The following is a 26,213-nucleotide window of genomic DNA, read 5'->3' on the forward strand; positions in this document are numbered from 1 at the left end:
CACCTTGTTTATGTGCAGACCCCAGATGGCGCTTAGTAGCTACAGGTGAGCGGTGAAATTGTCAGCCATGCTCCTTGGTCAGACATACCTTTCTTTTGAGACAGGAAGCCCCAGTGAGCTACGCCCCAAGTGTGGAGAACGAGGAGCATGACTAAGTGAGAAATCACTGCGGTGGAGTGGGAATGCCTTCTAGGGGTTGCTGGACCCCACAGTCTCTGCCCAGCGTCCATAAATCAGTGAATTGGAAACCATGTGAGTAGTGGAGATTGCCCTGTGGGGGTCACCTGTGAAAGAAAAGACTATTTGAGTCAAGTTACAGGACAGACCTTTTTCAGGAAATAAGCTGTATATACTTCACATAGTTTGTATGGAAGTACCAGGGTCCATGGTAGGTTGTGACCATTCAAGGATGAGTACGTCTGGACTCAAGTAAATGTTTTAGTTCAGAAAATGAAACCCATTTGCTTTTGTCTTTAAATGAGTAAAAGCTTTTCTTTTTTGTAGTATATAAATGCAGAATTACACAGGATATAACAAAAGCTGCAACCATGTTTTTGATGAACTCATCTTAGGTAATCTATTGAAAAACATTAAGTCACAGTTCTCATGATTAAAATGTATTTGCTATTGTATGAAAAGTTTTTTGAAATTGGCTTTGGAATACTCAAAATGTTCATGTCTTTCATAGGCTGTATGTCTCCTCAGGAGATTTGTTGCCAGTTGCTTTTCTTGATGACTTCTCAGGGTTGATTTTGCTCTCGTGAAAGAAAATATGTTTTGAGATCAGTTGATGAGAGGATGTGGATATGCGATCCGAAGATGGTTAAACTTTCCTTTGGGATGGTGGTACCTTCTCTAAACATTAGGAAGTGATAAGTCAATGCTATGATGATACATAAAAGGCACTATCAAAGATAGAATACCTGGAACTCTTTTGTTTGACAGTCATGTGGGAAAAGATAACAGTGTTGCAGATGTAACATCACGTGTTAATATTACGTATTCTATGCCTTTTACAGTAAGTAAGTTGAAATCCTTTAGTCACTTTTGGCCGCAGAAGATTACAGAGGTATTTGATTGGCAACTAGCCATTGCTGTTGCACACTGATCTGAAAAGAACTGTTAACGCGTCCTTCTATGTCAATTGTATACACATTAGGACTCGTTTTAGGCCAATGAATCTTATGACCCAGTGGTGAGACACCGTAGGACGAGATAACTGATCAATGTGTCAAGCAATATATCAATAATTTCAACAATATTTATCACCACAATGTACTTTACTTTGGAATAAGACATTAATCAGGTTGTCGACGCGACCATGACCTTTCAGCCATGAATAACCACACCTGTTGATAGAATTTATGTATTTTATTCCCTATTGATTACAATCTATAAGCAGCAGAGTTAATCTCAAAATCAAGAAACATAAGAGTATAGTCACAATATGACATCTATGATAAGATTTCACTAGTGCAAGGATTACAAACATAAGAATATAGCACGAAGTGAACATAGATCATAACACAGCAAGTGTCATTTCCATCAAGTTTAGCAAGGCGTAACGTCAGTCATTTGTCTAATGCGTCAGTCAGAGTGAACTCCTAATCTAGCCCCTAATTAGCATCAGTATGTTGGGCTTCATGCAAAACATTTTAGAACACAAACTTAGAAAACATCTAGCTATGGCCTCTATTAAAAAATACAGCAGTTGGTACCTAGAAAGGAAAAGCAAACAGACAAATTGTAATTTGCATTGTCCTAATTACCCTCCAGTAATAGGTCAGCACACAGGATCAGTCTTCGTCTTCAGGACATCAGTCAGATCGCCTTCAGTCTAGCTTTGTCTAAGAGACAGGGGACACTTCCCTCATAAGGAGGAGGAGTGTAAGGGCAGTCTATGGGCAAGGATAATTTTATTAAGTCCCCAATCACCAAACAGAGTGACAGAGTTTCTGTATGAAATCGATAGCATTCCCTACTTAGTTCTCTCGTCCCTTCTGTGACATGAGTTTTTATCCCTTTTTCGTAACACCTTCCCCCAAAATTCTATTGGTCATTTACTATACCCACTATCTTTAACCTATCAAATTATACATTAGGTAATTTCAATTGTCACCCCACGATAATTTACAACACTTTGATTGGTCTTCATAATTGACGTCTTCGGAGGTGGCACATCCTGGATTAGTTCATCATTTTGGCACGTTCCTCGGGTCATAAGTTCTACTGTCCATGGTCAAATGTCCTTGAATATTTCTTTTAATCTACTTTGTTTCAAATTGTATAATAATCCATACAAAAGCAGCTAGCATACGGATGGGAACTAAACCAGTATAGCTACATGAAACTAAGAAAAAGAACAAATGTAGGGTCATGGCCCTTTGTGAGTCAGCACACTGAAAAACAGAGAAAAAAATGCTTTTAATATGAGAGCTAGGCAGCTAAATCCACAGCTCACGCTAACTTAAGGCCTATGGGTTTTAATGCATTATTGTAAACGCTAATATAAGCTCGATTAATTATGATGCAAGCAATCATTTTTTCATAACTGACAGTTTGTGTACACAATGGTAATTTCATGTTTCATTGTCATAATTCAAATGCACATTAAGCAAATTACTATTCATTGTCATTTTCTATGCGGCATTTGTTAGGCATATATATATATAAGCATTACACTTCTAATAATTGATACATTCAAACTACGCTCTCTCACAACGATTTTGGAATTTACTTGTGGATCTTTTACTTTCGCTTGCTAGCGGTTGCTATGGGTGGGAATTTTCAAACAAGACTAAATTTGGAAGAATTGGGGAAGAATGAAGCAAACATTAGAGAGAAAGTAATGTCCATCATGATCTCTTAAACTCCTAAGTGCTTATTTGTTCAGACTAATTTTCTACTTTGCAGGTGATAAATGCTGCACCAGGTCATAGCTGTCTGTGTATTCAAGAAGGTTCGGTTAAAAAAACGAATTCTGACGAATGGAAGCCCAGACGAGGTAGGCTCCAATAAATGTTAAACTGTGAAAACGTGCAAAAATAAAAAAACTAAAACAAGTTAAGACTTTATAATAGCTTCCAGAACTGTGTTGGAAGATATTTTGATTTAAATTGCAGTGTTTGCAGCACTTGCGGATAAGGAGAAAAAAGGGAAAGACCAACTAGAAACTGTGAATCCATGCTCTCTGTTCTCCTTAAAATTGTTCTATGTCACTTGAAGGTGGTTAGTGTTCGTTTGCTAGAGCCTCATTCATTTATCTGTCGGATTTAATATCTGTCTGAAATTTACATTAGTTTTCGACAGAATTCTATGCATTGCACATTACATGTGGATTGAATGCGCACATGTATGAACATGTTATATATAGCGTGTTACTCTAGTTGTAAAGTTTTATGGCATTGTCGGTAACTTTTGTTACTTCACATTTAATGATTCTTTCCTTTCTGCTGTCTGACGTATGTGGAGCAAAATAAACTGGTATTACATACCAAGCCTCTTTTTCATAATCTTTGGTTAGCCTGCCACCTGTTGACAAGACAGGCACGCTGTGGCGTGAGTTATAGTTACCTTGGGGCACGAGTCATAGTTACTTGAGATAACTCTAACTGATAAGTGTCTGTGGTTTGGTATGTTTGAAATGTGAGCCTAACTATGATGCCCTTGTAACCTTGAATGTCTATGGGTATTTCAATTCTATGTCCTAACTGTAACGTTCCTGTAACCTTTGGTTTTTTTCAGTGACTGTATAAATAGTTGATGCATTTGTTGTAGGTCAATTTTTTCAAGTGCATTTGTAAAAACGTGTTCAAGGTATACAAAAATTAGAATGCAAGTTTAAATCTGTGCACAAGGTAAATGACATTGGCGAACTCAAGAGACTAATAAAGTCATTGTAACATGCAGTCTGTGAGGCAATAAGCTGTGTTTTAAACATGTTGTTTGGCTGAGTTGTTGTAATAAATGTTTGAATATGTTTGTTACTACATTTGCTCTAAATAACATTATTGGTCCACAACTGTTTTCACTGCAGTGGCATAATGATGGATGAGCTGCATCTGTCTTGTGCGAAGAGACCAATTTGCTGTGAGAGGCGTGCAGGAAGGGTGCCTTTGCAAGAAGACACAGTTTAGAAAAGAAGACCATAGTTGTGAAGATAGAACAAAGTGTGTGATATTCTGGAGTGGCCCTTAAGAGAGGGACTCTTTGTAATAAAATGCTTCAAACGGCAAACTCAGTGCATTAGGGAAACACGATGCATTCGTTGTGGAGCTATGGGCTCCTAATTGATATGCATGTGTTGAGCCTTTGCCAGTTTTCTAGTCTGACCCCCACTCCCCCCTCCAACCGGTAGAACAATTTGAACGTGTTGCCCTGAGACCAGAACTAGTGAATTTTCTGATCAAGCACTTAGACCTCACTGGTTTAACTGTGGAAAGCTGTACATGTGTTGCAATTGGGCTGTATAGGGATACTGCTACGTTTGTGTGTTAGGGCCTCTTGGTATACACGTTGTCATGAGGTTCCTTGCATATGTCAGCAGACTAGATTGAGACGAATTCCTTCCATGATAAACCTTCAAACTTTTTCTGCAAAGCACTCCCTCTTGGAGGAGTTCTGATTTGGTATTTGCACTAAGAAGAGAACGTATTCTCTATTTGGTATACTGTTTTGCCAAAAGTCAATTTTATGAGTAATAATAAGCTTTTCCTTTTTAATAGTAAAAGCACTGACTAGACAATGATTTACTGAGTGATAGGGTGGTATTGTGTGTTAGTGAGCTCTGAGCTATCAACTCTCATCACTCCCCTAATGGAGCCTTGGACTGCTCTGGCATCTCTACCTTGAGAGTCAAGTACTGAACGGGGATGCTTGCTTTTTATTTTGTGTCGAGAAACTACTGGTAAATTACATCAGTTAACACAATGACTGCCCAGTTTGGTCCCCATGAACAGGTTCTGACAGGTGCCCTTTCATAGTCAAAATGGTCTATTAATATTGTATTTGGTTGTTCTTCATATTTAGAGGTGAATCATATGGATAGTGGTCATGCTAAATGCAGACAATTTACACTGATAGGCCTATTGAATGTATATTGTTATGGGTCAGATGAAACCTAATATGCGTGGATAAATGTGCAGAAGAACATTGCCGTTTGGTTTACTCTGCTATGGTGTACACTTTTCAATTACTTGGGCTTCAGGTATTGTTATATTTTGTTGTATCTTTGCCGATAATATGGCTCTGATGCCATTTGTTCTTTAAGTAGGTGTGATACTGTTTAAGTTAATGTCTTCAGGATGGCTGATATGTAAAATGGTGACAGGATATTGATGTGTGAATATAATTTGAAATGATACAATGTTGAGGTGGCTAAAGAGTTACCAATTAGATGACTTGATGGTCTGTGCTGTACTCATCATGATAGTACCAGGAGTGGACTAGTATGGACTTTTGTCATAGAGCGATGTGTGAATGATGATTTGTCAAAATGTGCTTTTGAGGTACGAAAGCTTAATTCACTGGAAAGCTTGGAGCTCTTTGTGTGCATGATAATTTCAGAAATGGTGTATAAAATGTAAAACTCTTTGTGGGGTGCAGGTGTTTTGTCTGCAAAAATCTGCTGGGCATAGAGCTGTACCGTGGGAGACGAGTATAAGAGGAAAAGCAATGTCTGTGGTGATAGAGGCATTAATTCCTCATCATTCATTTAGGCTCAAGACTGGAGCAAACAACGGATACATGAATAAACCTATATTACTTGTCCTCCTTAAACCTGACATGCAGGACCAACCTGCTGGGAAAGGGACCATAACGTCTAGTAGCACAGCCATTCTGTAGCTTGTCTCCACTTCCAGCTTTGGAGCGCCACATTCAAGCTTCCAGAAAGATTGGGATGTACAAAGTTGAACGTATAGACTATGAAGTGCATACATTTGGGATTAGCAGAGTCCGATGTGGTTGAAAAATGGCGTCTAACCTGGTAGAAAGAACCAATTGCCAATTCCCCCCCCTGAATGTCTAGCCCCATATGATCCTGGAAGATCCCAACCCAAAGAAAAGCACCGGCATTTTCTATAAACCACACCCTCTCACAAGAGACTTTTCCCAATTACCATTGATCATTCTCAGTACTGAATGCATGAAGTGAAGCCATCTAGAAATGGGCTTCAAACACTATGGCTATTGCATCTTGAAGACCGGCAGGTGATCTCTGCTGCTGCTCATATAGTCGCTGTTTCAGTGATAGTTTAGAGAACATTTCTTCTCTCCATATTTGCAAGACCTACTGGTACAGGAGGTAGGCTGATGCTTCTTTTCCAGAAGACTATGGATTTTTAGAGATGACCTACTATTTTGAGAAAGCTGTTAAATATCCTTCTTCTTAGCTAGCTACCTGAGCAGGAAGAGAATGTACAGTATAGGAAAGTCCGTTTTTGGCATGGCTACCACCAAATTTTGCCTGATGTCAGTGTGCTTCAACTGTTTTCACTGAGATCCTGCTAACCAGGACCCCAGTGATTGTGCTCTCTCCTCTAAATGTGTTTGCCTTGGTACCCTTTACACCCCACAGTTTGCATACTGGGGAACCCATGTAAGTCCCTAGTATATGATATTTAGGTACTCAGGGCTTTGGTACACCAGGGGTCCCCCATGGGCGGCAGCGTGTATTATGCCATCCATGGGAGCTCATGCAAACTGTAGCTCCAGGCTTGCCATTAGTAGCCTTTGTGAAAAGGTGAATGCACCCTTTCACTGCTGGTCACTACACCAGGTCACTGTAAGTCACCCCCTATGGTGGGCCCTTCCAGCACTAATGATAGGGTGCAGATCCCTGTGTTTGTGTGGGCACCCCTGCAAGAGCAGAGGTTCCCCTACAAACTCCAGTTCCAAGTCCCTGGGTTTGGTAAGTGCGAGGAAGCCATTTTAGCTATGTACCAGATCTATGGTCCAGCTACATAATGGTAACTCCGAACCCAGGCATGTTTGGTATCCAACATTCTGCCTTCCTGCTGCTTGACCAGCTCAAGGAGGGGAAGGCAGGACAAAGGATTTCCTATGGGAGAGGGGTGCAACCTCCTCTCCCTTGGAAATAAGTGTTACAAGACTAGGGAGGGGTATCCTCCCCACGCACCATGCTTGCTTTAAGGGCACTTTTGGTGCCCTCCTTGCATAATGCGGTTTGCACCAGTCCAGGGACCCCTGGCCCCTGCTTTGGCTTGAAACTACACAAAGGAAAGGGGAGTGACCACTCCGCTGTCCATCAGCACCCCAGGGGTGATGCCCAGAGCTCCTCCAGGTGGCCACCTGATTCTGCCATCTTGAAACCAAGATGGGCAGAGGCCTCTGGGAGCATCTCACTGGTCAGGTTAGGCAGATGTCAGTAACCTCCTCTGATAGGTGGTCACCTTGCAAAGTGACCAAGCCCCTTTGTGGGCTATTTAGGGACTCCCTTGCGGGTGGGTTGTCTGAGTTGGTGTGAAAGACTCCATCAGGAACTGAACAAGACTGCAACACCGAAATGACCTCTCCTTGCAACATTGTTTCTGTGGCTCCTGTCAGCACTTTGCGACAACTGTGCATCATCTGGGTTCGGCAAGACTTCATCTGCACCAAAGAAGCAAGAAGGAATCTCCCTTAGAGTGAAGGAGTCACTCCCATGCATCTGCAGGCACCTATCGATTAGCATCTTAGAGCAGGTAGGTGCCCCACACTACTCTAGGTAACATGTCTACAGAAGGAGACACAGCTCATGTCTCAGCATCACAGTACAAGAGCTGCATCTTTCCGGATTTGAAGGGGATGTGTGCTTCTGGGAAGCTGAAGACAGGAAGAAATCCCAACAAGTCTTTACTCTTGGGAGTTCTCCTCCAGGTTGATAGCCAGAGCACAGCAGGTCAGGAAGAGCTGGCGGTAGAGACTGACCCTCCAGTATTAGATAGGGTAGACCTAATTCTCATTGGAGAGGGTCGGGAAGAAACTGTGGAACACACCAGTCCTGTAGGGAGCACTCATGGCAGTGAGAATAGGGGACACATCAGAAGGTCCACTGTTACTCCCAGGGGTTGGTGCAAAGGGTCTCCAGGAGGAGGTCTAGATCCTCCTCACCTGCCCATACCCATGTCTCAGCAATATCTGTTGAGACTTATCACTCTAGTTCAGGTGGGAGGTCCCTAGATAGGTAGTTCAGCAAACCAAGGCTAGAAGAGGCCAGACTGAGGCAGCAGCAGCAGCAGCAGTTAGCCCTAGAGAGGGAGGCCTTGGCAATGGAGGGGGAAAGACAGAATGTGGGGTTGATATCCCATGGTTGCAGCACCAGGTTTTGGGAAACCTGGCTCAGGGAGGACTGCTATCACTAAAGGATATCCACAAGTGGATCACTGCCTTGGAGAGGGCCTGTAGAGTACAGAAGGTCCCTCAAACACAGTGAGCAGCATCCTGTGGCTTTCCTTTACTGACCAGGGTAGGGACAAGCTTTTCACTGGTAGGAAGGAAGATGCAGACACCTATCTGGCACTTGAGGATTTTCTCATTGAAGGGTTTGGTTTGACCACAGAAAAATCCAGGATAAAATTCAGGGAAACCAGGAAGGAGTCTTCCCAAGATTGGGTAGATTTTGTTGACAGCTCTGTCAAGACCCTGGAAGGCTGGTTACATGGCGGTAATGTGCATGATTACCAGGGCTTGTACAATTTTCTTATGAGAGAGCACATTCCTAACAATTGCTATCTAATAGACTACATCAGCATCTGGTGGACTCAGATCTGACCACTCCCAAGAATTGGGTGAGATGGCAGACAAATGGGTTTGCACCAGAGTGGGTAGAAAAACTCACACTGGGGGAGACCAGAAGAAGAAGGATTTTTCCTAAAATCAGGACAAAAGGTGGAGACAAATCTATAGATAACAAAGAGTCTTCATTAGGCCCACAAATCTCTTCTGTAGGTGGGTCTAAATTCTCTCACTCCTCCTACAAGAAACCTTGGTGCTCCATATGTAGACAATAAGGCCATAGAGAAGGTGACAGCACCTGTCCTAAAAAGAATAACAAGCCTGCTACTGCTACTACTACTAGTACTACTACCACCACTTCTGCAATAGCACAGGTAGTAGTAGTGAGTCCAAGGGGTGTAGTTGATTTCTCCTTGGGAACTGCAGTGGGCTCGGGTAGTGAGGGTGACCACTGAGGCAGTGTTTGTCTCTGAGGGTGATATTGAGCTTGCCACCCTAGCTGCTTGTCCCCTTAATATGGGTAAGTACAGGCAGCATCCGGTTATCAATGGTGTTGAGGCTGAGGCCTGCAGGGAAACTGATGCAGTGTCCCAGTGGTTACTGAGAAACAGGTGTCCCCTGAACAACACCTTCTTGGTCACACTTACCAAGTTACTGACGCTCACAACAATACTCAGAGCCACCCCATGGCTGTTATTGACCTTAGCTGGGGTGAGGGTTGTTATTGGCCCAAAGAAAGTTGTAGTAGCCTCTGATCTGCCTGTAGAGTGTTTACTGGGTGATGATTTGGAGACTTCAGCCTGGGCTGAAGTTGAGTTGGAAGCTCATGCAGCAAATGCTGGGCATCACTGGGCACATCTTAGCTCTGACAAGAGCACAGGCCAAGTGACAGTGAGAACAAGGAGCACGGGCCTGGAAAAATGTCCCAGGAGACTCCCAAAAAGAAAGGCCGGCAGAGTAAGAAATTACTACCTGTCCAGGCTTAAGGTGAGGATCCCACTCCTCAGAGAGAGGAAGCTGCCCCCTGCATGGAACCTACACCAGAGGAGCTGGAAGTTGATACAGCTGAGTTCTTAGGTGGAGGAGGACCCACCAGGGACAAACTTAGTCTGGGACAGCAGACCTGTCCTTCTCTAGAAAGCCTGAGACAGCAAGCTGCTGCTGAGGAAGCAGGGGATATCAGTAGGACCCATAATGTGTACTGGGACAATGGCCTCCTTTATTCTGAGGCAAGGGCCCCAAACCAGATGCAACCAGGAGGTTGGTCATTCCTCAAACGTTTAGGGAGTTCTTATTGACCTTGACAAATGATATTCCCCTTGCAGGCCATTTGGGGCAAAACAAAACTTGGGACAGACTTGACTCCCAGTGGTTTGGGTACCCTTTGAGAGGGTGGGGATAGACATTGTTGGCTCCTTAGACCCTCCAACTGCATCTGGGAACAGATTTATACTGGTGGTGGTAGAACATGCCACCAGGTACCCAGAAGCAATTCCCCTGCAGTGGCCAAGACCCTCTTGGGAATTTTCTCCAGGGTGGGTTTTCCTAAGGAGGTGGTGTCAGACAGAGGTACAAACTTCATGTCAACATACCTGAAAGCTATTTGGAAGGAGTGTGGGGTGACATGCAAGTTCACCACGCCTTACCATCCACAAACAAATGGTTCAGTTGAAAGGTTCAACAAAACCTTAAAAGGAATGGTAATGGGAATCTCTGAAAAAGTTAGGAGATTGGATGTCCTTTTGCCTTACCTCCTCTTTACCTACAAGGACGTTCCACGGAAAGGATTGGGCTACAGTCCATTTGAGCTTCTGTTTAGGGACCCAGTTAGGGGTTCGCTAGCTCTTGTAAGAGAGGGTCGGGAGCAACCTCTCAAACCCCCCAAGCAAGACATAGTAGATTATGTACTAGGCCTAAGATCTAGGATGGCAGAGTACATGAAGAGGGAAAACAAAGTCCTTGAGGCCTGCCAAGAACTGCAGAAGCGGTGTCATGACCAAAAGGCTGTGCTAACTATTTATCAGCCAGGACCAATAGTGTGGGTCCTGGAACTGGTAGCTCCAAGGACACTCCGAGATAGTTGGAGTGGTCCTCACACCATTGTGGAGAAGAAGGGTGAGGCCACCTATTTGGTTGATTTGGGCACTCCTAGAAGCCCCCACAGGGTGCTTCATGTGAATCGCCTGAAGCCTTATTATGACAGGGCTGACGTGACTTTACTCCTGGCCACTGATGACGGCAGGAAGAAGAGAGTGACCATCTCCCTGACCTCTTCTCCCAAAACCCAGTTGATGGTTCAGTGAAGGGAGTAGTTCTTGCTGACTGCTTCTCTGACCAGCAACAATCTGACTGCAGAAATCTCCTTAGTCAGTTCTCCCAACTCTTCTCTTTGACACCTGGACAAACCACCTGGTGTGAACATGACATTGACACAGATAACAGTCTGCCTGTAAAAAGTAAAATCTATAGACAGCCTGACCATATCAGAGAATGCATCAACACAGAAGTGCAAAATATGCATGAGTTGAGTCATTGAGCCTGTAGACAGCCCTTGGGCTAGTCATGTAGTCTTGGTACCAAAGCCTCACTCCCAAATTGGAAAAAAGAGAAATTATGTTTTGTGTTGATTACAGAGGCCTCAATGCAGTCACTAGCACTGATGCGTGTCCAATTCCAAGGGCAGATGAACTGATATATACTTTGGCTGCAGCCAAATATCTCCATACATTTTACTTGACTTCAAGATATTGGCAGATTAAGTTATCTGAAAATGCAAAAGCCAAAACCGCACTCTCAACTCCTAGTGGGCATTATCACTTCACAGTGACCCCCTTTGGTTTGAAGAATGCCCCTGCAACATTCCAAAGGTTGGTAAACAAAGTTCTCCAAGGCTTGGAAAGCTTCAATGCAGTTTATCTAGATGATATAGCTCTACCTGGGAGAATCACCTGGTCCACCTTGAGACTGTGCTAGAGGCCTTTGAAATGACAAGCCTCTCTATCAAGGTATCCAAATGCCAGATAGGGTAGTGAAAAGTGGTTTATTTGGACCACCTGGCAGGTGGAGGCAAAATCAAGCCACTACAGGGCAAAATCCAAACAATTATGGATTGGGTTGCTCCTACCACTCAAACACAAATCAGAGCCTTCTTAGGCCTGACTGGGTACTACAGGAGGTTCATAAAAGGGAATGGCTCCATTGTAGCCCCCTTAAATGAACTCCTATCCAAAAGGATGCCCAAGAAAGTCTTATGGAGAGCTAGCTGCCAGAAAGCTTTTGATACCTGAAACAGGTCATGTGCTCTGCTCCCATTCTAAGAAGCCCTGACTATTTAAAACAATTCATTGTCCAGACAGATGCTTCTGAGGTAGGGATAGCTGCAGTACTTTATCAGCTTAATAATGAGGGCCAGGATTAACCTTTTGCTTTATAAGTTGAAGATTCATAACCAGAGAAAAGCATTGGTCAGCCATTGAGAGGGAGGCCTTTGCTGTGGTTTGGGCCTTGAAGCTGAGGCCATACCTGTTTGGTGCTCAAGTACTTTGTTCTTGTTCAAACAGACCAGGACCCCCTCTTATTTCTTAAGCAAATGAAAGGTGAGAATCCAAAATTGTTGAGGTGGTCCATCACTCTACAGTGAATGGACTATACATTGGAACATAGACCTGGGAGTAACCACTCCAATGCAGATCGACTCTCCAGATAGTTCCACTTAGACAATGAAGACTCAACTGGGAAAGTTTAGTTATATTGTCCTTCATTTGGGGGGTGAGGGGGTTGTTTAGGAAAGTACCTTTTCTGGCATAGTTACCCCCACTTTTTGCCTGTTGTCAGTGTGCCTGCTAGCCAGGACCCCAGTGATTGTTCTCTCTCGTCCTTTACACCCCACAATTGGCATACTGGTGCACCCCTGTAAGTCCATAGTATATGGTACTTAGGTATCCAGGGCATTGGTACATCAGGGGTCTACCACGGGCTGCAGCATGTATTATGCCACCCATGGAAGCCCATGCAAACTGTCTTCAGCCCTGCCATTAGCAGCCTGCATGAAAAGGTGCCTGCACCCTTTCACTGCTGGTCAGTACACCAGGTCACTGTAAGTCACCCCTGTGGTAGGCCCTTCCAGTCCTAAGGGCAGGGTGCAGGTCCCTGTGTGTGTGGGCACCCCTGCAAGAGCAGAGGTGCCCCTACAAACTTGCGTTCCAAGTCCCTGAACTACGTAAGTGTGGGGAAGCCATTTTAGCTATGTGCTTGCAATTGGTCACTACCTATGGTCCAGCTACAAAATGGTAACTCCCAGCCCAGGCATGTTTGATATCAAACAGGTCGGAATCCTTCCCCAATACTGATGCAAGTATTGGTGGCATGATTCCATGCGCTCTGGGGGCTCCTTAGGTGACCCCCACCCAGTATTACTTCTACTGGTCTTCCAGGGTCTGCGAGCAGCCCATGCCGCTGTAACCCCGGAGACAGGATTCTGCCCTCCTACTGCTTGACCAGCTCAAATAGGGGAAGGCAGGAAACATGATTTCCTGTGGGAGAGGGGTAAAACCTCCTCTCCCTTGGAAATAGGTGTTACAAGACTTGGGAGGGGTATCCTTCCCACGCACCATGCTTGCTTTGGAGAGCACTTTTGGTGCCCTCCTTGCATAATGTGGTTTGCACGAGTCCAGAGACATCTGGTCCCTGCTTTGGCTTGAAACTAAACAAAGGAAAGGGGAGTGACCACTCCACTGTCCATCAGCACCCCAGGGGTGATACCCAGAGCTCCTCCAGGTGGCCACTTGATTCTGTCATTTTGAAACCAAGATGGGCAGAGGCCCCTGGGAGCATCTCACTGGTCAGGCTAGGCAGATGATGTCAGTGACCCCCTCTGATAGGTGGTCACCTTGCAAAGTGACCAAGCCCCTTTTTGGTCTATTTAGCGACTCCCAGATTCGGTGTGAAAGACTCCTCAGCAACAACCTCTTCTGCTCCTGACCACCGGAACTGCTGCTAGACTCCACAGGAACTGAACAAGACTGCAACACCGAGATGACCTCTCGTTGCAACATTGTTTCTGTGGCTCCTGTCAGCACTTTGCACCATTTCCACAGCTGTGCATCCTCTGGGGTCGGCAAGACTTCAGCTGCACCAAAGAAGCAGGAAGGAATCTCCCTTGGAGTGAAGGAGTCACTCACCTGCATCTGCACAAACCTAAGGCAATGACGTCTGGCTGCTGAGATCTGATGTCCTCTGGATCTGCTAAGATTCTTCAACACAGGTTGTGGTTCAGAGGGGGTCCTCTGAGTCCTCTTTGCCTTTTGTACAACTTGGGAGACGGTGAGCCTTTGCTTCATCCTCCAGGACGGAATCCCTGTTCACCGTGACTGTTGCAGCAACCAAGGCTTGTTGACTCCTACTTCGTGGGTTTTTCTGGCTCTAAGTTGCTCCGGCCCCCAGCACTCTACCTCTGCAAGGACAGTCTCCTCTCTGCTGCTCCACCAACATGGGACTCTTCTGCAGGTGTGCTGCCTGGGCCACACTGAGACTTTACTGTGACTGCGGGTTGCTTGTGGGAGCTCTGACTGCTTCTGCTGCCTCTCCTGTCTTCTTAGGGCTAGCCCGGAATCCCCTGCAAGGATCGCGTCCCCAGGACCCTGCTGGTTCTCTTCAGCCCTGCAAATCTTCTTCAGCTCCAATTTGCATTTGCTTGTTGGTGGTCCTCCTGACCACTGACCCGTCTGCAATCCGGTGACAATTGAGGGACAGCTCCTAGGCAACTTCAGAGACTCCTCTGCAGCTCCTGGACTCTGCAGCTGGCCTTCATCCATCACCATCGACCCGGATCTTCACCCAAAGAATGGTGGACATCGCCTCCTGCTCCACCTGGTCATTCCAGCATGGACTGGACCCCTTCTTTTCCAGTGCTCTTGACCCAGAATCCACCATTGGGTTCCACTGGCCTGGTCCTGTTATTGCATTGTTCCAATTCCAATTACCCATGTTAGCATCTGGGAGAACCAGGTAACTTACCTCTGCTCTCCTGGTCGCTTGGGGATCACTACATACTCATCTCTTGGGGTTCCATACTCTCCCAGCCCTTGGCTAACTACGCCATAGCCTCTGGTGGGGGATCTGTTCTGTCATTCCACTATTTTGTATATGGTTTGACCCTTGCTATTTCTTGCTATTTTTAATGTTTTTATGCTAATTCCTAGTACTTATCGGTGTATATTTTGTGTGTACTTACCTCGAGAAAGGGGGGATTGCCTACATTTCTATAATAAGTACCTTCATTTTTGCAACACTGTGTGACTACTGTGGTATTGAAGTGCTTCACACTCCACCTAGATATGTCTTGCCTGCTCACTGCAGCTACTACTAGAGAGCCCTGGCTTCCCAGACACTGTAACACTTACTGTCAAGGGTTGCCTTGACCTGGTATAAGGTGACAACACCATAGGTGTCCACCAGGCTAGCCTCCTACATAAAGATATACAGGCTACCATATGAAATCCAAATTATGGCTTTTAAAGCATTCCTCACTTGCTAGTTACCAAGTTGCTTACATTACTGAACAGATATGTTTACTGTTGAAGTGAGACATTAGTGAGCCAAAGTACTCAGAATGACTCATTTATATCATGGTATTTATTTCTTATTTCATCATGTTGGATAGCAGTCATAACATCACTTTCTCTGATCTGCTCAGTGTAAGTTGATGTGATCTTCCTGTGATGAAACCATTGATCCTGTTGTCATGTGTTATCCTCACATGTAATTTTGCTAGTTCGAGTTTTTTTTTAAGCTAAAAAAGAGAAACTTCCTTCTGTGGCTACACCAAACTTACCATGACATTCTTTCTTACCTCATACCTTTCCTTGTAAGGAATGAGCAACATTTGTGTCTGTTAAAAAGACGAGCAACCTCCAAAAAATAACAGAACATATGAGCAATTTCTGATACATTAACTGGTCCCCTAATGAGCATAACATACCAAATTGATACATATAAATTAGCAAAAAAAATGGTTTGCGGGGACTCCAAATCAAGCTTGCCATAAAAGGAATAGCATAACATATCATACAATAAAAACGTTATGTAAAAAATTACGAAGTGCTAAATACATTTGATACATTAATATTTAAGGCCACACTATTACCTCCCCTGCCATATACCACGCATAAATGCCAGTTTGACAACCCTAAAATTTATATTGAAAACAAGATTCTCTCGTAGGGGATTTCCATGTATAGTCATAAGCACTGAATAGACTAGCAAGCCCATCCCCATAACCGCGGTGGAGTAGACAGAATAATACTGACAAAAACATGAATTATGCAAATAAATTCTTAAGCAAGGCCTGTCCCACCTGCGCATCTGCCCTAGCGTCTGTATCAAGGAAGTAATGCTGAGTAAAGGTATGGACCGACTTCCAAGTGCCAGCCTTGCATATTTCTGCCAAAGGGGTATTTCTCATCAAGGCCGCAGTAGCTGCCTTCCCTCTAGTAGAGTGGGCTTTTGGCCTACCACCAAGGGATTTGTTCGCTAACTGATAACATAATATTATACATGAAACAATCCACCTGGATAATGATTGCTTAGACGTGCCCAACCCTGTTCTAACTGGGCCATAGTTAACAAAGAGCTGCTGTGATTTACGTAAGCATTTTGTCCTGTCCAAGTAAAATTTCAAAACCCTCTTTACATCCAGAGAATGCAGAGTTCTCTCAGCAGGAGTAGTTGGATTTTGAAAGAAAGTTGGTAATGAAATGGTTTGGTTCACATGAAAGTCGGAAACGACTTTTGGTAAAAATTTTGGATGAGTCCTCATTATCACTTTCGCAGAATGAAAAACCGTGTAGGGTTCTTGAGCGCAAAGGGCCTGGATTTCGCTGACCCTACGAGCTGAAGTGATTGCAACCAGAAAAGCAGTTTTCCATGTGAGATGTTGAAGTGATGCTTTATGTATTGGCTCGAATGGAGGTAGCATCAGACGCGATAGGACAACATTCAGTTCCCATGGAGGAGATGGCCTCCTAATGGGAGGAAAGACCTTTTTTAAACCTTCCAGGAAGTCCTTAATAATTGGAATCCGAAAAAAGGAGGTTTGTGAGGGGCTCTTTCTGTATGCCGTTAGAGCCGCCAAGTGTACCTTTATTGATGACAATTGTAAGCCCGATTTTGCCAAACTTAGTAAGTATGGCAGGATAGATTCCTCTCCACAGGATACCGGATCAATGTTGTTGTCCAAACACCACACACAGAATCTTTTCCACTTGCTTGCATAAGCCGATCGTGTGGAAGGGCGCTTTGCTCATTTTAGGATTTCCATACAGTCCTGAGGTAGGTTCAAGTGTCCATATTACACTAGCTCAGGAGCCATGCTGCCAAACTCAACAATGAGAGGTTGGGATAAGATATCTGCCCTCTGAACTTCGTGAGCAGGTCCGGACAATGAGGCAGCCTGATGTGTGGCTTGAGTGACCGGTGAAGAAGGTCTGGAAACCACCATGGGCGTGGCCATTCTGGAGCAATTAGGATCATTTTGGACTGAGCAATGCCTTCACTTTTTGATAAATGCCCTTCCTGTGGCAGAAAAAAGGCTAAAACAGACCCACATTGAGTCTGTACAATTTGCCTTCCATCCAGCCACAAACCAGAATCATGTGACATCTGTAGAACTTTCTCCAGAAGAACTCTTCGTGATAGGGAGAAAATTCGACTTCAGTCAAGAGAGGACACGAGAAAAAGTGGTCATTCTGCCACAGAGCGAGGAGAAGGTCAGTCTTCTACCAGGGCTCACCCTGCTTCCTCTGCAACTCCTACCAGACCTGCTCAGAAACGGCATAGGTCTCCGACAACGTCGAGGGCGTCGACGTCGAGACCAGGAACGGCGCCAACATGCTCGCCGTCGAGGACCGGTTCACCGGCGAGCAAGAAACCTCGTTCGACGTCGGCAGCCATTTCGCCGTCGAGACGGCGTGGACGCTCGCCGTCGAGAGGGTCTGGGTCGCCGTCGACGCGGCGAGGATGATCGACGTCGAGAAGATCTGGGTCCGGTTCGCCGTCGACACGGCGAGGGCGATCGGCGTCGAGAGAGAGTGCTCGCCGTCGGACACGGTCGCCGTCACCACATCGACGTCGAGGATCGTCGTCGAGAGGATCTCAGCGGCGAGAGAAATCGACGTCAAGAGGCACTCGCCGTCACCGTACTGCAACGTCGAGGAGTGTGTCGACGTCGAGGCGACAATCAAAGAGACCTAGAAGGGTTTATACCACTTCAGAATCCTCGGCCTCACTCATCCTGCTTCCAGCGTCGCCACAGCTCTCTCCTCAACAGTCGCCGTTGCCGCAGACACCAGTAACACCTACGGCTCCTCTTCCGGCTCCCCCTTCAGAGTCTGCTTCGAGGACTCCAACGCAATCCATAAGGCATTCTAGACATTCCTCTAGACGTTCGTCTTCCTCTCGGCACCATCGTCATGAGTCACGGCAGAGATCTCCACATTCACGTCATAGACATTCTTCTTCGTCTACACGGGACTACTCTCCATTCCTATCGGACTCACCGTCCCCGAGAGTGTCCCCCATAGACGACGTGAATACATTCCAAGAGGTCTTAGTGCGCGGGCGACCAAACTAAATATCCCGCTGGCGGTACCCGCTCCATCGACCTCAGTAATCTTCGAGACTTTACACCAGAGGACATCTTCAAGACCTTTGCTTCCACTGGTTCCGGGTCTTATTGAACCGGCAATGGATATTTTTCTGACACCGGCCGCAACAAAATCTGCTCCTTCCAGACTTATTAAGAAGTATCGTCCACCGGAACAAGATCCTCTATTCTTGAGGTCGGACCCAGTGCCGGACTCGGTGGTTATAGTAGCGGCAAAGAAGTTGCACTCTACATCACCGTCTTCCTCCTCACCTCCGGATAAAGAGAGCAGAAAGATCGATGCTGCAGGCCGAAAAGTATGCTCTACCGCAGCCATCACAATGAAAGCAGTCAGTGCCACTGCTTTATTAGGGAGATACGATCGGGCCCTCTGGGACTCTATGCTGCAGTTTGCGGAGCATCTTCCTAAGGACAAAAGGGAAGATTTCTTGGAGCTCGTGGGTGAGGGAGCCATGGTTTCCAACCAGGTAATAAGCGCTGCTGCTGATTCTTCGGTGCTGTCTGCACATAACTACGCTCACGGAGTAGCGTTTGGACGACACGCATGGTTGCGATTGACATCTCTCAAACCAGAAGCACAGCAGAGAATACAGAATTTACCATTCTCAGGCTCCACTTTGTTCGGCTCTCATGCCGATGACGAGATGGCCAGGATGAAGTCTGAGCTAGACACTCTAAAAGCGGTAGGCATAGAACGCCCGAAAGAACAACAAAAAGTATTCCGTCCCTATCAGCGAAGACTTTTCACCCACAGGTATCAGACACCACACTGGATGTTTTAACGCCCCCAGCAGCAACAGCAAAATCAAAGGGCCTTCTCGACACAGCGAAAGTCGACAAGGGGTCGTTCAACGCCACAAACTCAGGCAACTCACCAGGCTCCCGCGTCTAAGCCCTGAATCTTCGCTTCCCCCTCCTCCGTTATCCACTCCGGTAGGGGGAAGTATCTGAAATCATCTGGACGAGTGGCTACGCATCACATCAGACGCCTGGGTATTGAATATTGTGCGACATGGTTACGCTCTCAGATTCACCAGTCCTCCGCCATCTGTTCCACCCAAACCAGCCAGCCACCACCTCGAAGCTCTTCAGTTAGAAGTCACTATTCTATTACAAAAAAGAGCTATAGAACCAGTCCCGATCAGCCAACAAGGGAAAGGGATTTATTTGAGGTATTTTCTAGTGCCAAAAAAGGACAAACGAGTTTCGTCCCATTCTAGATCTAAGGACAGCAAACAAGTGGATTCGCAAAGAGAAATTCAGGATGCTATCCTTGCACTAACTTTACCCACATCTTCGTCAGGGCGACTGGCTCTGTGCGATAGACCTTTGCGACGCTTATTTTCATATTCCTGTGAGTAAGAAAAATCAAAAATTCCTAAGGTTCACCGTAGGCAAATGTCATTACCAATTTGCGGTTCTACCCTTCGGCCTCAAATCAGCGCCAATAACTTTTTCCAAATGCATGGCGGTGGTAGCCGCCCACTTGAGGAAACATCAAATATTTGTCTACCCCTATCTAGACGATTGGCTCATAAAGGCCTCCAGTTATCTAGAGGCCCAACAACATTTCAAATGGGCTCTACAGCTGTTACAGAATCTCGGTCTTCAAGTCAATCTCCTGAAGTCCACAGCAACGCCTGTTCAGAGGTTGCATTACTTAGGGGCCATTATAGATACCAATCTAGGAAAGGTGTTTCCTTCGGAGGAACGACAATTATTGATTCTCCAAAAGTGCAAACAACTAGAGAGAACTCCACAGACCACTGCAAGAGTAATAGCCTCTCTACTGGGCTCGATGGCGTCTTGTATCCATCTCGTTCCCAATGCTCGCCTCCATATGAGACCCTTACAAGAAGACCTGGAGGATCAATGGTGTCAACTGATGGACGATTGGGAGAGCAAAGTCCTCCTTTCTCCCCACGCCCTACAGTCCCTCAAGTGGTGGTGTTCACCCAACAATCTCTTGGTGGGGATTCCTTTCCAACAACAGCCTCCAGCTCAAACCATCGTAACAGACGCATCACTGCTCGGATGGGGAGCGCACATGGATCATCTTCGAGTCCAAGGCAAGTGGTCACAGAGAGAGAGTCTCTATCAGATCAACCTGCTGGAGCTTCGCGCAGTCCACCTTGCGCTCAAAGCCTTCCTACCCTCTCTGAAAAAGGAAACTCTCCTCCTCCAGACGGACAACGTGGCCACTATGTATTACGTAAACAAACAAGGAGGCACCAGGTCCAGAATTTTATCCAGAGAGGCTCAGACAATCTGGCATTGGCTTCTAGCCAGGAACCTGTCGCTAGTGGCAACTCACCTGCCTGGCAGCCAGAATGTTCAAGCGGATGCTCTCAGCCGCGTAATGGACGAGAACCACGAATGGGTGTTACACGACGATGTTGTTTGTTCCATTTTCGCACTATGGGGTACCCCCTCTATAGACCTATTCGCAACCCCAGGAAAAAAATGCCAAAACTTCGCCTCCAGATATTACCATCCAGGGACACTGGGGAATGCCCTGTGGATAAACTGGTCAGGAGCATTTCTTTACTCCTTTCCACCGCTTCCCCTGATTCCGGCAGTCCTCCAGAAGTTATCCAATGCTCAGTCCAAAATGATCCTAATTGCTCCAGAATGGCCACGCCCATGGTGGTTTCCAGACCTTCTTCACCGGTCACTCAAGCCACACATCAGGCTGCCTCATTGTCCGGACCTGCTCACGAAGTTCAGAGGGCAGATATCTTATCCCAACCTCTCATTGTTGAGTTTGGCAGCATGGCTCCTGAGCTAGTGTAATATGGACACTTGAACCTACCTCAGGACTGTATGGAAATCCTAAAATGAGCAAAGCGCCCTTCCACACGATCGGCTTATGCAAGCAAGTGGAAAAGATTCTGTGTGTGGTGTTTGGACAACAACATTGATCCGGTATCCTGTGGAGAGGAATCTATCCTGCCATACTTACTAAGTTTGGCAAAATCGGGCTTACAATTGTCATCAATAAAGGTACACTTGGCGGCTCTAACGGCATACAGAAAGAGCCCCTCACAAACCTCCTTTTTTCGGATTCCAATTATTAAGGACTTCCTGGAAGGTTTAAAAAAGGTCTTTCCTCCCATTAGGAGGCCATCTCCTCCATGGGAACTGAATGTTGTCCTATCGCGTCTGATGCTACCTCCATTCGAGCCAATACATAAAGCATCACTTCAACATCTCACATGGAAAACTGCTTTTCTGGTTGCAATCACTTCAGCTCGTAGGGTCAGCGAAATCCAGGCCCTTTGCGCTCAAGAACCCTACACGGTTTTTCATTCTGCGAAAGTGATAATGAGGACTCATCCAAAATTTTTACCAAAAGTCGTTTCCGACTTTCATGTGAACCAAACCATTTCATTACCAACTTTCTTTCAAAATCCAACTACTCCTGCTGAGAGAACTCTGCATTCTCTGGATGTAAAGAGGGTTTTGAAATTTTACTTGGACAGGACAAAATGCTTACGTAAATCACAGCAGCTCTTTGTTAACTATGGCCCAGTTAGAACAGGGTTGGGCACGTCTAAGCAATCATTATCCAGGTGGATTGTTTCATGTATAATATTATGTTATCAGTTAGCGAACAAATCCCTTGGTGGTAGGCCAAAAGCCCACTCTACTAGAGGGAAGGCAGCTACTGCGGCCTTGATGAGAAATACCCCTTTGGCAGAAATATGCAAGGCTGGCACTTGGAAGTCGGTCCATACCTTTACTCAGCATTACTTCCTTGATACAGACGCTAGGGCAGATGCGCAGGTGGGACAGGCCTTGCTTAAGAATTTATTTGCATAATTCATGTTTTTGTCAGTATTATTCTGTCTACTCCACCGCGGTTATGGGGATGGGCTTGCTAGTCTATTCAGTGCTTATGACTATACATGGAAATCCCCTACGAGAGAAGGAATGGTTTCTTACCTGTAACTCCAGTCCTCTCGTAGGGGTATTTCCATGATAGTCATAAGCAACCCTCCCTCCTCCCCGGTGGAATTGACATAGAAAAGGTTGTCTTTATAGTATCGATGTTGGTACTCCAACAAATGTTTTGTTCCTTCATGTCAGGTTACAAGCCTTCAAAAAGAACTGAGGCAACTGCCTTTTGCTGTGCATGATGGGATACAGGAAGACTTTACTTTCTTAAAGGCACAGCTCTATTTACATTCTGTATAATGGAGGCCTATGGGCTACACTGCCCTGCATTGTTTTATTCTCATGAGAGGTGTAAATAAAGTATGAGAATGTATTTGTTATTACATTTCTAAAATAAATAGGTATTTGAACGTAAATTTACACTACAGCTGTTTTTCTTTTCAACAATTTGGCCTGTGTAGCTGTTCACATAGGCTGCACAATGTTATTCTTAAGTGGTTTTTTTTGACAGACCTTTTCAAAGGGCTGGTATTTGCACTTAAGAATATACTTCACATCAGTGCTCCGGGGTCCCCGCAGGCGCGCGGAACTATTCAGTGCTTATGACTATCATGGAAATACCCCTACGAGAGAACTGGAGTTACAGGTAAGAAACCATTCCTTCCCATCCTACATTATAATGCAATTTTTCCTTATTTTCTGTACTTGGAAATTTTTTTTTACAAGAGAAAGGCAAATATAACAAGAATTAATTTATTTTAAAAATACCAGAGCTGGCCTACATTGAACTAAATTTAATGGTTTTAACAGTGGTGTAAAATATCTTTTCTTAGGCACACCATAAAAATCACAAATTCAAAGCGAAGTGTAGATTGCTCTGAAGAATTATCACAGGAACAGGTAGATAAATGCCTAAAAGAGCAATTATAATTATTAAAAGCATATAAATAATTAATAGTGTTCAGCCGAAAACTAGTCAACAGAAATTTATAGTGAGCATTCGGTACCATATTAAGATAGGGCTGTAGGCCAGGGTCTATTAAAATAGAGTAGTGAGCTATAATGTAAGTTCCCCTTAATTCTCCTATTCCTTCTGTACTGTTCTCACTTTACAGATTGATAGAAAATTCTCTTGGTTGTAGGGTCGTGTAAAGTAGACAGATTGTCCATTTCATAGAGCAACAGATGCCAGATACATGACAGTAATTTGATCAAATTTCAAAGGTATATGGGTGTGGCTGGTAATTCTTTTAAATAATAATGGCTAATTGTGAATTTTACAAGGCACAACTTGCTAAAATTGCAAGAGTTTATCATTGTATATTGAAAAAGCTTTCCAAATCAGTGTTGCAAGTGTCTCTTTTAGTGGAAAATAGCATGTTTAACCATTGAAATTCATGACAGCATTCTTTTTTTAGTGGCAGGAATCGGATTGAGATAAAACTAGCTGCTAGAAAAAAAAGTGATTTTCTAGAGCTTTTTTTCTGAATAAAGTCTTGAAAAAAACCTAAAAGGAGTTAAAAAAAACATTCTGCAAGGGTGTTGAAATGTCTTCCCCATATATTTGGAAAATAGTGGCAAATGGTACAGAATATGTATCTCCTTGTTTAGATGTAAATAGCATATTTACGAGCAGGTTTGGGGGTTCTGTGCCAGGAACTTTAGGGAAATACAGTGGCAATTACTATATTTCAAGCACATTGTACCACCAAGATTGGTGAAACCTTGGTAGGATTGAAATGGAACTTTACAGGTGGTTGTGGGTTCTTCCTAAGGGACACCTGGTAAACACCTGGTAAACATACAGAAAAAAATGTGGATTTTCATTATTTTGGTATAGTAACGTTAGTCAAAATATGGTATGATATAAAGATAACTTTACAGGAGGTTAGGATTTTCTCTCAGGATGTTTTTAGAGATTTCAAAGCAGATGGTGCATTTTGTAGCACAACATTGTGTGCTATTTTTTGAGAAGTACTCCTCTATCACTTTGGCCATTTTGGCCCTCTTGACCTGATCACATAAAGAATCAGCTGGAGACTACTACCCACATTATTTTTTGCCTCCCTTCATCTGCCCCCCACTCTGTAGTAATGTGTGCACAATCAAAGATTGAGATCTCTGAAATCTCTGTAGTCATCATTGTGTCGCAATCCCTTGGTTCATAAGTTGATAATCAGCATGCGAGTATGTTTTGTGTATGTACAGATAGGTGTAACCCTTATCATGTAGATGTGCTACCAGCCATGAGTTTTCCAGGCCCCAATCACCCAATATTCTTTTAACTTTCATTGAGAAAACTCCAGCCTTGCCCTTGGCTCTGTGGTAGCTGTCTAGGTGGTATCCCAAACCATGTTGAAATGCCCTCCCCAATATTATGCCCCGTTATGCATCATCCAGATGCTTCTAAAACTCCTGCTATGAAACTTTCCTTATGTGGTTTGGAAGCATAGACATTTAGTAAGGTAAGGATTATTGGACCTATCCAGAGCTTCACCAATCTGAATTGACCCTTCTGTACTATTGCCCCTCCCTTGAAATATTTTTAAAAGATTGCGGTCACTGTTGTTTTGGATTTTGCTGAACTCATAGTTGTTTGGGTTTATTTTATGTTTCATGAGAAATTGTCAGGGTCCTATTTAACGACATACCGCAGTATTTTCTGTCACTTTGTTGGGGTGTTTAAGTCCCATAACTTTCAGGGATAGTAACTTGAAAGCAGCAGCTAGAATGCTCAGCGTATGAGCATGTCAGCCGCACCCCCTGCCCACACACATACTTTTTAGATCTCCCAGAGTCTGGACCGGATGAACAGGATTTACCTCCCCGTGTGAACTACTCTTAATTTCAATAAGAATCAACAAGTTCCATCTAATGAGACCAAAAATAATACTGTGTAACAAAAAAGAGGAGCATCAAGCAGAGATGGTCTGGAACCATCCTCTCATCCCACATCTCTCTCCCCTGCTCCATTCAACTCGGCCAAAGGTCAGAGAGATGAATAACTGTCTTCAGTTGCCAGTCTGTGCATCACCAACATTGTGTTCTTGAAACAGGTCAGACGTAAGGCTTTGCTATCATGATCTGCCTTTCCTCCTTCGTGTCTCCTAGAAGTAGACTTCTTTTTCATTAACCTGTCAGGCTGTGGTTTTGATGCATGTGCAAATGCTGTGGCTCTTCTGATGCAGTCTCTTGCTTGGTCCCTGTTGGTTATTTCTAATGTATATCTCTCAGCTACATGACCTGCCTGGAGTAGTTGTACCCCCTTCTCTGATTTGCAGATCATCTTAAAGGCTCCCCCTTCAAAGTAAACTGCAGCCCCTTGGGAACCAACCATCAGTGGCATATTTGTTATTTGGTAAGTTTAGATTTGAGTGGTCTGAAACTCCACACTTGCTTTAGAGTGGTCACGGAGAGGTCTTGATGTAGCATGAACCAGCTGTCGTCAAAAAGACAAAATTCTAGTTTTCTTGCTTGAGTTACATCCAGATGTTGATGCCCTCTCATTCTTCCTTCAGATATGAGATCCCTAGATTATCCCTTCTGGATCTATTTTTGACATCTTCACATTTCTCCTTCGTGAGCTGAATTTGTCCATCGTGGTGTACATAAGCTGCTATATTGCTTTCGTCAAGTGCAGCTGGGATTCCGAGGCTTCCAGTCTGTGATTCATGGATTTCAGATTCTCTGGTACTTCTTTGAGGTCTTGCTTTAGCTTAGCTCTCAACACTGCCATTTCTGTGGTGCGAGCCCTCTCGAAGCCTACATTGAATTCTGCAAGACAGTCCTTTAAGTCCTCCTTGGACAGATGGGAAGCCGCACGTGGCTAGCACATATCTGTGTCGTACCCTTCCAACATGTTTGGGACACATTTACTCAAGAATTTGCAGATTGCACTGCCTCCCGTGTGCTTGGATTT

General features: G+C 44.7%; 1 protein-coding gene across 2 annotated transcripts in view; it reads left to right on the plus strand.

Annotated features, from left to right (window-relative positions):
- Positions 1-26,213, plus strand: part of COPRS (coordinator of PRMT5 and differentiation stimulator) — a 449,578-nt gene that overhangs the window by 197,343 nt on the left and 226,022 nt on the right. For both annotated transcript variants that reach the window (XM_069199998.1, XM_069199999.1), the window contains exon 2: positions 2,914-3,004. In XM_069199998.1, the coding sequence (XP_069056099.1) occupies positions 2,914-3,004 (91 nt within the window). The remainder of the gene's footprint in view (positions 1-2,913; positions 3,005-26,213) is intronic.

This window comes from Pleurodeles waltl, chromosome 7 (genome assembly GCF_031143425.1).
Source record: "Pleurodeles waltl isolate 20211129_DDA chromosome 7, aPleWal1.hap1.20221129, whole genome shotgun sequence".
In the NCBI taxonomy this organism is placed as follows: domain Eukaryota; kingdom Metazoa; phylum Chordata; class Amphibia; order Caudata; family Salamandridae; genus Pleurodeles; species Pleurodeles waltl.